The 14,514-nt window shown below is 36.0% G+C and overlaps 1 protein-coding gene across 1 annotated transcript in view; it reads left to right on the forward strand.

Annotated features, from left to right (window-relative positions):
- The window catches only part of GNAT3 (G protein subunit alpha transducin 3), a 54,005-nt gene extending 41,285 nt beyond the window's left edge, over nucleotides 1–12,720 (forward strand). The window contains exons 6-8 of the mRNA XM_059395765.1: nucleotides 9,058–9,187; nucleotides 9,396–9,549; nucleotides 12,530–12,720. Of these exons, the coding sequence (XP_059251748.1) occupies nucleotides 9,058–9,187; nucleotides 9,396–9,549; nucleotides 12,530–12,720 (475 nt within the window). The remainder of the gene's footprint in view (nucleotides 1–9,057; nucleotides 9,188–9,395; nucleotides 9,550–12,529) is intronic.
- Nucleotides 12,721–14,514: the final 1,794 nt, after the last annotated feature.

A 14,514-nucleotide genomic window follows, 5' to 3' on the forward strand; every position in this document is an offset into this window, starting at 1 on the left:
CAGTCCTGTCATGGCCATAGTGCAATTCCTCTTTGGCAACAACCTTCTCCACACTCCTGGTTTTTTATCCAGTTTCTAAGGTTTTCCTATGGGAATCCAAGTCCAATTGCTTAGCTCCTCTGCCCCTCCTAAGCCTGTCAAAGCATTACACAAACTAATAGAATTTTCTGGAGTTTAAACAGGATCATGGACCAGTTATGAAAATTAATATCATGTACTGAATACCTAGAAGTTGACAACTCCAGTCAGCCTATGCAACACCAATTTGGTATCTTCTCAGAAATAGTCACTATCATAAATTACCTGCTGTATATATCTCTTCCTTGAACGTTCTAAACCTTAGGGCCTTTGCACTTGCTGTTCTTTTTGCCTAAATTGCTCTCTCTGATACTAGATCTCTGCAAAGACTGTCTCCTTATCATTAAGTTCCAAAATGAGTTGCCATCTCCTCATGGAACCTTGATCATTCTGTCTACCATCCCTGTGTATACTTGTCACTACTGAACAATAGTGTCCTGGTAAGCCTATCAGTCGGCTCTCTGGGACAGGGGGAGAAGGAAAGCCTGACATGCAGTCCCTGAAGATCCCCTTGGTATAAAAATACTGTAACAATGGCTAACTGCAACCTAGCAATGAGAAGTCACTAAATGTAATACTGGGAAGAAACACAAAGAGCTCTCACTTCCCATACCAACGTGAGGCAGTGCCTTTACAAGATTGAAATATCATGCTATTTTGTTCCAAAAACAAAAACAAAACCCTTACTAATGTATGAAATTGACTTCTTTGTTTGTTTCTGTTTCTGTCTTAAATGCTCCGAGCTCCCGGAGGGTAGGAGCCATGTCTCTACAGTACCATCTCCTGTGATTATCATGGTGGCTAGCACAGAGTAGGCTTACAGTTGATTTTTGCCAGATGAATAAACGTGCTAGGCCAATCACTGTATGGGCCCTAGTTGTACACATTCTTTGAACCGAGCATTGCTGCTCCTATGTTAGACAAAGAGCCCCAAAATGGAGGCTCAAATGAGGTGAAAGATTTCCCCAAGATCATACATAGAAGCACTATGTAGGTTAGAACACATCTTTCTAACTTCTAAGACCACACTTCTTACACTGAGTATCTCTGTGGGCCACGAGGTAAACTGGCAGAAACCATTCTTTCTTCCATAGAATAAGTGTTCCTTCCAATGTTTTTGGTCCTTCGTAATGCCCTTGAGAGAGAAGAGGGAACAGGGAATAAAACAGCCTGTTGGGTAGCTGTCTAGGAGTTGGCAGGCTCTGGTACCTTCGGATATCTGTGCTTCTGAAACCAAGGGACATGATGACTGCCAGTGAGCATCCCAAACCTCAGATAGTCACGTTCATTTTCTGGAACATCTATTTCTCTCAGTACCAAATAATATTAATAAAATTTAAAAAATTATATTCTGAGCATAACAGCATTTGCATTAATTTTAAAAAAAAAAAATAAAACCTTATTTTAAAGATATGTAACCTCATAATACATCTCATCAGATTATACTTCTAAACCCCCATTGGTCCATCATCATTTTTCTGTCCTTCTGTGGTTTGTGAGGCACTGAGTCCTACAGGCAGGGGATTGCCTATGCTACTTTCATATCCCACTGGCCCTTACGAAGGAATAGGAAAGATCTTCTAATTCTCTATTGACAGCATCAAGGCTGAAATAGAAGGTGTTTGGGAACTGGATTGTAAAGTCAAGTTAGGACTTCTTTTGCCATAACATTTTCTATGCTACCCAATGGTGACCTCTTTGCCATTCTTTTATTTATTTATTTATTTATTTATTTATTTATTTATTTTAAAGATTTTATTTATTTATTTGACAGAGAGAAATCACAAGTAGATGGAGAGGCAGGCAGAGAGAAAGAGAGGGAAGCAGGCTCTCTGCTGAGCAGAGAGCCCGATGCAGGACTCGATCCCAGGACTCTGAGATCATGACCTGAGCCGAAGGCAGCGGCTTAACCCACTGAGCCACCCAGGCACCCCTCTTTGCCATTCTTAAAACAGGTTTTTAACTCTTGGGGCACCTGGGTGGCTGAGTTGGTTAAGCATCTGCCTTTGGCTCAGGTCATGATCCTGGATCTCAGGATCTAGCCCCACATCAGGCTCCTTGCTCAGTGGGGAGCCTGCCCCTCCCTTTGCCCCATATTCCACTTGTGCTCTCTCTCTCATATAAATGAATAAAATCTTAAAAAAAAAAACCAAGATAGGTTTTTAGCTCTTTTGTTTGAATAGGTATTATTTTTCCTCCTGCTCAAGAGGATTTGTTATTTAAAAGGCATCTTCTATAAGGAATGGAGAATATTAATTACTCACTCAAATGCAGAGATTTTCTCTAAACACAAATATTTAAACAATGGAATTTGGAAAATATTTAAATTTTGCTACAAAATATAAAAAAGGCAACTCTTCTTTCTTAAGGAACTATTTAAAACCACTTACTTACATTTTTAAGTTTAGTCACAGCAACTGAGATATATTAATCCCTTAATAAATTCCTACAGTTAAATCACTTATTTTTTGAAGGGCTGAATAGGATTATCTATAAGAGCACAGGATTTTGTAGTATAAAATTTGGTAGTATTTCAAAATAGAAAGTACAAAAATAAGATACCTTCCTACTTCATTTCAGTAAGTGCCTAAAATATTAAAATATATTGCATTAGCATTGATTTGTATTCACATAGCATACATCATCCTATGATTATTTAAAACTAAAGATTTAATTTGCATATTAAATTAGAGAACTCTAGAATTTTAAATAGGAACATCAAAATAAAAAATTCTCTCTGCCAATATACTATATCATCTTCCTGTATCACCTAATTTAATGGAAATTACCTTAGTGTTCTTATCAAACCAGAACTCCAACTGCCAAACATAAAAGAAATTATCTTCATACATGTTAAAGTACTAGTAAATGGAAAATACAAGTGTGAGCTCTTTTATTTGTCATAAAATAATTCCTTAGGACAAAGAACTTAAAGATTTATAAGGCTTTATCAAACAATTATAGAAAAGTCACTTCCTAATTGTTCCACAATTAAACAAGAGAATTATAAAGACATAAAGCTATGAGGAAGTCAAAGAAGAGAAGTCAGCAACTATTATAATGTGAAGCTTTAGGTTTTGTAAGTTCAACATAACTATTTCCAACAATGTTCGAGTAGATCTATGATATAACATGAATTATAATTTTCTTGAATTTTAAATTGATCATGTGCATTGGTTTCCTTTATTGTGGGGGTATAAGTCAGCTTAGGAGTAAGTCTGATTGTCTACCCAGGTGCTAGACTGTTTGACATAAAACCATAAAACTCAACAACTTTCCCAATTGTTTAAAATAGACTACACAACTCAAATGCTGACTATAAAGCCATAAACCCTGATACCTTTCCCTCTATTAATGCCATGGATAGTTTAACAAATAATCAATGTTCAGCTGTCACTTGAAAGCCTTGCCTGTGGATTTTTAGCTGTATGGTACAACTTGGGCATTTAAAAAGTTTTTTTTTTTTTAAACAATTCTAACTGAACTATCAGACTTAATAAGGAAATATGTATAACCAAACAAATAAGTAAAATAAAACTTCTTCACCCAAACGAGAATTGCACATTTCATTCAATATCATTAATGCTCTGGTTACTTTTACTACTCAAGGAATCAAGGGTATTCAATCTATATCACGCATATGTTTACTTGATTAATTGTCCCTGTAGATCTGACCAATCCAAATGTCAGTTAGTGAAAAAGCATGTTTTTCTCTGATTTCTCCATTTGTTTTTCACAAATTGGTCATGATGGAATATACATGTATTCATATTCATGTTTATTCATATACATTCTTACATATATTTTTTAGATCAGAGAACATCGATTCAATGAAATATGTTAGAAAAGACTTCTACTTCGGAAATCTCTAAAATGTTTCTAGGTTTTAATGCTTTATACCTCTAAAATAAACCCAAAATTAAAATTTATAGGAAGAGGTCAAAGTGAAGAGGGATGTGTGAAAAGAAATTACTACAATAGCAGCAAAACAACACGTAACTTCTTAGAGCTAACATAATATCCAGTAGACTGCGTATAAGAGCAGAACTTACACAGTAAGGTGTTGGTCTGATTTGCTAATGGACATTTCAATTCTGTTATGGCAAATGGCATTAGAGCAATGTTCTATGCTCCTTGGGCCTTTGTCTCTAACTTCAACCTGAGCACATGCACATAGATACACATCACTGTTTATTAAGTGAGTCATAAAATGAGAAGCTAACTAACATGCTATCTAAGACTTTGAAAAGCCATTTTATCAATATGACAAGACCCTCAGAGAACAAATCTTTGTCTTTCCTTCCTCAGGAGAAAGCTATGGCTATTGAAACATGTTTACTGAAGGCTGCATGATAAATTAAAAGAACAGTGGGCTAAGGGTTATATTACACATTATGCCCCTCACTTAATGTATATATTTACCTGAAGAGGAGAATAGATACCCTTACGCAAGGATGTTAATGTCAACAGTAGGCTGTGAAGAAGCTGAATGATCAGAGAAAGCCAGGAGAGAGCCAGCGAGATTGCTAGGCTTGCTCTGAATTTCATCTCAAAGATTTTCCAAACATTCTCTTTCTTGGGAAAGCCATTTGAGATTACATTGTAGAAAAGAAAAACATGGAAACCACATGAAGTTTCTGTTTTTCCCTTTTCCTGGTGAGTTTAAATTCCCCTCAGAGTTCATAAATTGGTAATACCCATATCTTGATAATTATTATTGTTTTCATTGCAAGGGACTCCCTGAAATTTTTTTTTTTTCTGATTTAACACTATTGACATGAGCACAATAAGGTTATCTTCTTTGAGATAAAATATTTGATCACTGTGCCAGGAATATGAGAAAGGAATATTCTACTAATAGAACATCTTCAGATTTATAAATTTTGAATATAATCTAATTGAAAATATAAAAGTAATTAAAAAGAGAAATCATCAGATGGATGGAGATAGCTTACTTAGTAAGCCATAAGAGCAGAGGAAAAGAGGCTCAAAAAGAAAAGCTAGTTAGACAAGCCCAAGCCCTATCTATCTGGTGGAGAAAACTTAACCAAGGTGTTCTGGAGTTTGGTTCCTATAGCAATAGCATTTCTACTGTGGAAATTGAATTTTGAGTTCTCTTAGCACTCATTCTATTCATCCAGCAACTTGTGTCCTCATTTGTGATTAGTTAGTTCTCCATTGTGGGATGCCCACGATGGAAGCAGACCTTGAAGAGAGGACTAGGATGAAAGAGGAAACAAGAATTAAGGAGATACTTACATGTTCAAATCTAGTGGGTGGATATACAATGGGTGGTTTTAGTTCAAAAGCTTACCAGGAGTTTAAACCTAAGGATGCATATTCAATCTTCAACACACCAAAATCCACAAGTTAATATATCTTTGCTTGATCACAGTATCACATTCCTTTGCCAACAAATGATCCATCATGTATCTGTCTATGACCAAATGGGGAGTATACACATCACCTAGAATTCTGACAGTCTATACTATCACCATTAAAATCATGGAACAAAATACCTGGGAAGGGGAGTTTTACATTTTTGCCCAGTTTGACAACACATCGAACTACTGTCTGAACTAGAAGAAGGACAGACTCTACAGCAAAGGTAATTCCAGCCCACTGATGAGAGTTTAAGAGTTTTCAAGCTAACTGTGGACACTAGGTATTAACTGAGGACCTCTGGCCCAAGTAAATGAAGTTATACTTGATGAGCTCATAACAAAGCTTCATGATTATACCCACAGCACCTATCATGCCGCTTGGTACATAACAGCCTCCACAATTATTACTTGAATTAATACACCTTGGGCAAGTGGCTTTATTAAAAATAAAAATCACAATTGTACTTGCCTTATGAGTTTATAGTTTAAAATTTGAGTTGATTGTTGTAGCTTACTCCCATGCTTGGCAAATAAACTCTCACTTGGTGTGTTAAATTAAGATTAAGACATTATAATTGGTGGGAACTCATGGAGTTAAAAGTCATAATCTAAACTATTTCCATTTGGATTACATTTTATAATTTCAACTAAGCTATAGATAAAATGATTTTTCAAAGTCTGAAAAAAATACTAAAAATACTAAAATACTAAGATTACTTTTATAGATCAACAAAATATTTGACTAAAATTTAAAGGCCTGACTGCATATTAATTATCTTTGTTTCCATAAGAGTCTTAACTCATTTTCAAAAATTAAATGGTTTATATAATAATATAACCTTAAATTCAAAATTCTGTCTTCTTCCTCCATTTATATTACAAGTCTGAAACTGCAAAGGATTTGGCATTATCAGTACCTATAATAGTGTTTGTTGATATTGGATTTAAATTTCCAAAGCACCTAACTACTGAACTCTTCAACATTATCTTGAGTATTGTTAGCATCTCCTTTTTCAATTTTGCATCGGGGTGCATTTGTGTGTGTGTGTGTGTGTGTGTGTGTGTGTGTGTGTACACATACAAATTCGAGGAATTCAGTTCTATATGTCTGTTCTCTACCTGGTTCACACATCAAGTGGAAAGTAGTTGAATGGACTCTACGATGTATTCTACTTTTGATTATCTTCACCAAGTCAACTAATTGGAATTTATTATCCCAGGTACAGTTAATGCCTTTGAAATCTCTGTACAGCCTGGATGTTTTTCAGTAATTAACATGTTGTGGTTAAACTATTATGAAAGCCCCATAATTTCTTTTTCTGCTTCTAGTCTCTTATCAAATCTATCTTCTGGACTCAGATCAAAGTGACCTAACATAACAACAAGCAAACAAACAATGTTAATACTCTGCCTCCAAATCTCCCATAATTCCCCCACTGATGGCTATATAAATGTCATCTTCTCGTGTAATACAAAAGACTTAGTTAATCTATTTCAGGGCTAATTTGCCAGGTTTGCTCCCACCTGCTCAAATCCTTTGCTCTTGCTGTTTCTTCTGCTGTCTCTCCCTGAAACGTTTTCCTAGACATTCACTTGGCTCAGTCCCTCAACACCTTAAGCTTTTAATTAGCAGTTTCCAGTTAGTTTAGTTTAAATTATGACCCATCCCTACACTCCTTGCATGTCTCTATCCTAAGTCTGTTCACAAACACCACACAACAAGCCCCACCACCAACACTGCCACCACGTAGACTAGAAGCTTCTTGAGGTTGAATCTCTAATGCTTGGCATGATCAATAAATATTCTTTGAATAAATGAATAATTAGGCCATTTATCGCAATGGTTTTACTTAAGTTTTCACGTTCCCAAAAATATACATTATGTGCTTACCCCAGACATGCCATGTTCTTCATTTCTTGATGACTGGCACATGCACTTGATAACTAGCCCCCCCACCCCGACCCCGTCCTATTAACACCATCCTATAAAGCAATCCTTTCTCAGAAAGAAAGTGATGTGAGAGAAAGTAAATGGAAATGGGGAGAGACCCAATTCACATCGGTTCAAGGCACCTTCCTTGTGAACACTGTGACAGACGCTGACTGTAAGACCTGTGAGGTGAGAATGAGGCAGGGTCACGTCATGAAGAAAGGAGTCGTGTCACCTGGGAAGGAGATGGGTTGTGCCAAAGTCCTGAAGCTGCAAAAAGTTAGGATTAAGAGCTTGAAGAGTAGCCTTATGATCAGATTATATGAAAGAGGAAAGTAGTATGAACTAAGGTGGGAAAAGTAAGCAGGAACCAAAATTGCCAGAGCCTCAAGGGTCATCAGACCAGCCTGTGTGTGGTTTGATGGCTGACAAGCCCAAGGAAAGTCACAAAACTCTGGCCGTGGCTGTGCTGAGAAATGTCGGTGGCTTGTACAAGAGAAGGGGCTTAGAGAGAAGTGCATGAATTGGGAACTGCATTTTGCATGGGTATTATGTGGAGGGTAAGGGAAAGGAAGGTGTTAAGAAAAACTCCTAGTTTCTTTACTGAGTTCCTAGGTCCATGAGGGTGACTTTAACCAAAATACTAACACTTTTACCAAAATACTAACACATTTTCAAACACCTCTTCTGATTCAGTTCTAAGATGACTCAGGCTGACTTAGGTTTTCCTCTGAGCTCACATTTTACCTTGTGGATTACTCTATTTATTATATAGTACCAAACATCTGGGTGGGCCAGTCAGTGAAGTGTCCAACAGATGATTTCAGCTGGGGTCATGAACTCAGGGTCATGGGATCAAACCCCTGTTGGGCTCTATGCTTGGCAAGGAGTCTGCTTGAGATTCCCTTTCCCTCTGCCCCTCCCCTCACTTTCTCTCTTTCTCTCAAATAAATATAATCTTTTAAGATAAAAGATTATTTATCATATAATCCTATAACATATTGTATTTCTCTCTCCAAGACAGCAGGCTCTTTGAAGGTAGTGACCGTATCTTTTCATCTTTCTGTTGGTAGGCCTAACACAGTGCCCCACACAGAAAATGAAAATGTAATTGAATGAATGAATGAATGAATGTAGGAAGAACTAAGAGAAGAAGCAAGAATCAGAGTATCAGAACTATGTTAGCTTCCAATCTTTTTGTAGGTTCTGTTCATTTAAGACTATGCATAGACTTTTTTTAAATTTTAGTTCTGGTACAGTTAATATGCAGTGTTCTATTAGTTTTAGGTGTACAACATAGTGACACAACACGTCCACACTATGCATAGACTTGGGCCAAAAATCTCTTGAGTCTAGTAAATTTCTTACTAAAACTATCAATTGCTAAAAATTGCCCAGTCCCTCAAAGTCAGTATGTGATTTTCTCTAACTTGCATGAATACCAAAAAAAGAAAAAAAAGAAAAGAAAAAAAAAAAAAGACAAACTCTTTTTCTGGTCCTTGAGCTGTAAATTGGCCAAAGAAAATATTTTATAATCAATAAAAATCAAAAGATTATCTTTTGAAGATTTAAGAGTGTTCATTTATAGTTCTAAAAGTTAACATTAATGTGACTTTTGGTGGGTATGTCTAAGACTTGTTATCCCATTTTCATTTTTTTTTAAAGAATGTTTGATGTAGGAGGACAGAGATCTGAGAGAAAGAAATGGATTCACTGCTTTGAAGGTGTTACATGTATTATATTTTGTGCTGCTCTCAGTGCCTACGACATGGTCCTAGTGGAAGACGGGGAAGTGGTGAGTCTCAAAGGAAAATAAAGTCAGGGTAAAACAAACAAACAAACAAACCCCAAGCATATGTGCTTCTCAACGTTACTACCATATTCCCCAGCTAGGGGAAGATCTTCCAAACATAGATGTTACTTCTCAAGTCCTGTTTTTTAATGCTCGATGTTAATATTTTGCAAATAATAATGCTACACATTCTCACCTTTATACCTAACAGAACAGAATGCATGAAAGCCTTCACCTGTTCAACAGTATCTGTAATCACAAGTACTTTGCGACCACCTCCATTGTCCTGTTTCTCAATAAAAAAGATCTCTTTCAAGAAAAAGTAACCAAAGTGCATCTTAGTGTCTGCTTTCCAGAATACACTGGTAAGATACTTTAATTCCATATAAATTCTTATATACACCTATATTTTCCTATCTTCATCTTGACAGGTAACATTTATCAAGTTGAGGCTTATGATAATTGCTTGAGTCATGTGTATGATCCAAACTGGAAGAAATCTTACAGTGAAATAGGAAACCCTCTCAACACTGTTGGCATTAAAGCAAAGCTCTAAGGAATAAATGGGAGATTAGGTGGGCCAGCGCTGCTGCTCTATGTATTAAACACTGCAAACTATATTAACTTAAACATTATAAATAATATATTTCAAATTGGCATTTTTTTTTAAAGATTTATTTTACTCGAGAGAGAGAGAGAGAAAGAGTCAAGTGCTGGAGAGGTGGAGTCTTAAGCAAACTCTGCACTGAGTAGGGAGCCTGACGCGAGGCCTCGTCTCAAGACTCTGAGATCATGACCTGAGCTGAAACCAAGAGTCAGACACCCAGCTGACTGTGCCACCCAGATGCCCCCACCAAAATGGCATTTTTTAATGTACTTCCTAATGAAACTTTAAAATGCAGTTGTTTTTCAAAGTCTGAATTAAGTTTCCTGAGGGATGGTCTCAATGATTTTTGAGAATAGTGACATTTTCTCTTTCCAGCTTTCATTTTCCAGTTTTCCTAGGGCCTAGAATTTTAGTGCTAATCCTATTAATGACTATAAATATCAGGTTCTGTCAGTAGTTTTTTTTTTTTTCTTCAGAGATAGGTTTGTTGTTGTTGTTGTTTTTGTATATAGTTACATCTCTGTTAATGAAATTGTGTGTAAGATGGAAATACTTGTGATTTAAATGACAAATAGGATGCCTGGGTGGCTCATTTGGTTAAATGTCTGCCTTTGGCACAGGTTATGATCTCCGAGTCCTGGATGGAGCCCCACATCAGCTCCCAGCTCAGTGGGGAGCCTGCTTCTCCCTCTCCCGCTGCCCCTCCCCCCACTCATGTGCATGCTCACTCTCTCAAATAAATAAAATCTTCTAAAAAAATAAAAATAAATTTTAAAAAACACAAATAGAAGCTAATTCTACTACTTTGCTTTATGGGTAGCCCAGATGTTTCTAGAAGCATGGCAGTCTGTCATAGTAGCTATTTATGCTAATGTAAAACTAGTGCTTCTATCTTCCTTCTAGCTTTGTAAATATTAATTATATGTTAACACATTTATCATGTGATTAAATATAATCATGATTCCATTTTGAATAATACAAACTACATATAGACTCAGTAAAGCTCTGTATGTTTTCTTTTAACTAATAGGCTTATTTCTTAGAGCAGTTTTTGGTTTTCAGGACAAATGAATGGAAAATGAGAGTTCTATTCCCTCTCTAGTCAGCTTCCCATTTCTCTTATCATTAACATTTTGCATTGAGGTGGTGTATTTGTTACAATTGACTAACAGTTATTGATACATTATAACTAAAGTCCATAGTTTATTAGGGGCACTCTGTGTCATGCAGTTCTGTGTGTTTTGCAAATTCATGTCATATCCCCATCATTACAGTAACATATAGCCTCACTGCCATAAAAATCAACTGTGTTCCACTATAATCAGTGCTTTACCCCTCCACTCCAAATTGTGGCAACCTCTGATCATTTTACTCCATCTATAGTTGTACTCTTTCCAGAATGTCATAGAGCTGTAATCGTACAATATATGGCATTTTCTGACAGACTCTTTTCATTATAAAATGCTATATGCATTTAAATTTCCTCCATGTCTTTTCATGGGTTGATAGTCCATTTCTATTTACTATTGAATAGTATTTCATTCCATAAAGCATTTTTTTTCCTCTTTCATTTATCGAAAGACATCTCAGTTACTTCCAATTTTTGACAATTATGAATAAAGCTGCTATAAATATAGTATACACTGTGCTAGAGTGTATGGTAAGACTCTGTTTAGCTTTGTAAGAAACTGCCCAACTGCCTTCCAAAGTGGCTATACCATTTGGAGTTCCTGTGGCTCCACATCTTTGGCAGCATTTGGTGTTCTGTTAATGTTTTGAATTTTAGCCACTCTACACGGTGGAATTTTTCTCCTAGTTACAATGAAGTGAGGAACAATAATCTAATCTCCATGGGAAATCTTCATGCTGCTTCCCTCTCCTATGTTAGGTTCCCTCAAAGTATATTCTGTTGTAAAACCATCAACACAAGTCATTTTTAGCTGCCTTGTGTTTCTTAGCATTTGTATTTTATTTCTTCCTTTCCCAGTTGATCCATGTGATTCCGGTGACAATGGTAACCATTCCCAACTGTCCCCCTCCCCCACCCCTTCCCCAGAACTCTCCATCTAGCTCTACTAAAGCATCAGTCAGGAGCAGCTCTCTCTAGTTCTACACATGCCATCTCAACTCCTCTGTTCGATCAGCAACATAGTCCATAATCTGACCTATACCATCCATTCTACTTGATCTGCTGTAATTCTTCTGCAAAAATCTGTCCTTTCCATCCAACTCAACACTCCAAGGTGCACATTTGATCTTGAACCTTACCCTCAAGTCTAGTGATTCAGACCATTCTCACTCCCACTTTTTGGCATTCAGTCAAACTACTTCCTTCTCTCTTCTAGCTACCCCTCAAGATCCAGCTCAAACATCACCTCGCTCCACTCATCTACAATTTCTATTCTTTTAGTTCATATGAAAACTCACACACCCCCATGTACACAGATACATACACGGCCTTTGTCATATATATAGACTTCATTGCTCGTTTATGTATATATGTTAGTATTTTTATTGTATTTTAATCAAGTAAAGCCCCCACTGAGACAAGCATAGTTCCCAGCACAAATTTAATATCGCATAAATCCTGGATAACTGATCTTTGCTTTCTTGACTTTTTTAACACTGAGTATATCAAACAGCAGCACACAAAGTAAAATCCTAAAACTTAATGACATTTCTAATATTATTGCTTTTAAAATGCAATTAACATTTCTTTCTTTTCTTTTTTTAATAAGGACCAAATACATTTGAAGATGCAGGGAACTACATCAAAAACCAGTTTCTAGACCTGAATTTAAAGAAAGAAGATAAGGAAATTTATTCCCACATGACCTGTGCTACAGATACCCAAAATGTCAAGTTCGTGTTTGATGCAGTTACAGATATAATAATCAAAGAGAATCTAAAAGACTGTGGGCTTTTCTAATCAATCTGTTCTTTCTTCCACTCTTGCTCATGTACACTTTTCAAGATACAAAAGGAAGGTGCTGTGTGATGTGCTTAGTTTTAACAGTTTAGTGTTCTAAAGTAAAAACTTTTCATACAAAAAATTTACATATTCTCAGCTATATCTGGGTAGGTTTCAGTTTCTCTGGGACACTGATTTTCATGTCCTCGGATCTGAAAATGTACATTTTCAGATTGTAATATGTAGCAGTACATATCAATGACCGTGAGTTTGCTTGGTAGAAAATTTCTGTATTGCGATCCATTTCTAATCATAGAACAATGACAAATGCAAGGTATTCTGTATTATTTCATTGGCCACATTTTGAGAGGCATTTTTACCGATATGTAACTGTGCCTGTACTATAAAGACTATTCATTATTGGTCAATTCCTCCTAATGAGTAAGTTGCTAATGAAATGTTCACTAAACATGTACTTTTTGATGGGAAATTCTCCATATGCAAAAGAAACACATGCAATTTTATCTGCTACATTTTTCTGAGAGAAAAAGTCATTCATGCTGAATTTACCCTTAGAATTGGAGATCTTAACAATTTACCTTTTTATACCAGCCTAGTGGAAAAATGGGACCGTCTGCAGACAACAGTCCCACATCTTGCTCCACAGTGACATGGAACATTACTACAACTGATGGTTGAGGGGCAACTACTTTAGACTGCAAGAGAGAAAAATAACTCAGTTTCTTGGCATTTAGTACGTTTTGGTTTTGTGAATAAGAAGTAGGAAGTTAAGAGTAATTAGGAGTTTTTGTAGGAAAGAAGCATTGAGCTTCTATGTTAGTACTGTGTGGTCCATTCTAAATGTCTGACTGCATGCTAATGGGCAAGCCTACTTTTTAAAAGTTAATTTGGTGTCTTAAAAACCAAATCATGTCATTTGCAAACAGAAAAGATGACCTTTCTTTTTTAAAATATATGTACCACTTAATAATTTATCCTTTTCAAGTAGGTCTCGATATTGTTCACTCTCTATCCTGGTAGAAGGGGTACATAGATCAGAATAGTAGGTCAGTACATGAGACTTAGAACTACCCTGAAAAGAGAGCTAATTGGTGTTTTACCAGCTAAATTAGGAAAACAGAAATTAAGCAATTTGCCAATCTGTAGCTCGGATGGATTTCAATAGTTCTTTCTCAGGGACACTTCTTTCTGTTTCTGTAACATTTCCTTTCTAAACACTTAGGAATGATCACTATTCAATAAATAGCCTTGACTGGAGCTTTTCTGGCTTTACTTTCAAAAACACAAAGGAGTTATCAACAAATACAATCCAATAAAAATGTCATAGTAAAAAAATTAATTGGAAATTTTTGCAGAATATAAATCATTAAGGAGCCTAAGATAGCAAGGACCAAAAAAGGGAAAACACTGAGTTCAAGAATTGAATAAAATTTTCTGGCTAAGAACCAATAATCTATATGACAAAACCCCAACATTTTGGCAGGAGATATTCAATGCTAAGAGATACTAAATTAAGATCACAAACACTATCATTTCAACTTTTGCTTTGCTTTTTCATTTTTTCCCATTCTACTCTAACCTGCTTTTCTCTAACAGTGTGAAGAGAATTTTCCATAAAGAAGTAAAATAGTTTGTGAAGTATTACTATTATTATTTGGATTCTGACTTTGCCCTACCCTTAAGGTTTCTCTCTTTTTGGTGTAAATGGTGGGGTTAGAAATGGTTTGATTTGTCTTTTAAAAATACGTAACTCATTTCAATATGTGCAGAAAATTGACAAGTATCAATATT

This window comes from Mustela nigripes, chromosome 4, assembly GCF_022355385.1.
Source record: "Mustela nigripes isolate SB6536 chromosome 4, MUSNIG.SB6536, whole genome shotgun sequence".
Lineage (NCBI taxonomy): Eukaryota > Metazoa > Chordata > Mammalia > Carnivora > Mustelidae > Mustela > Mustela nigripes.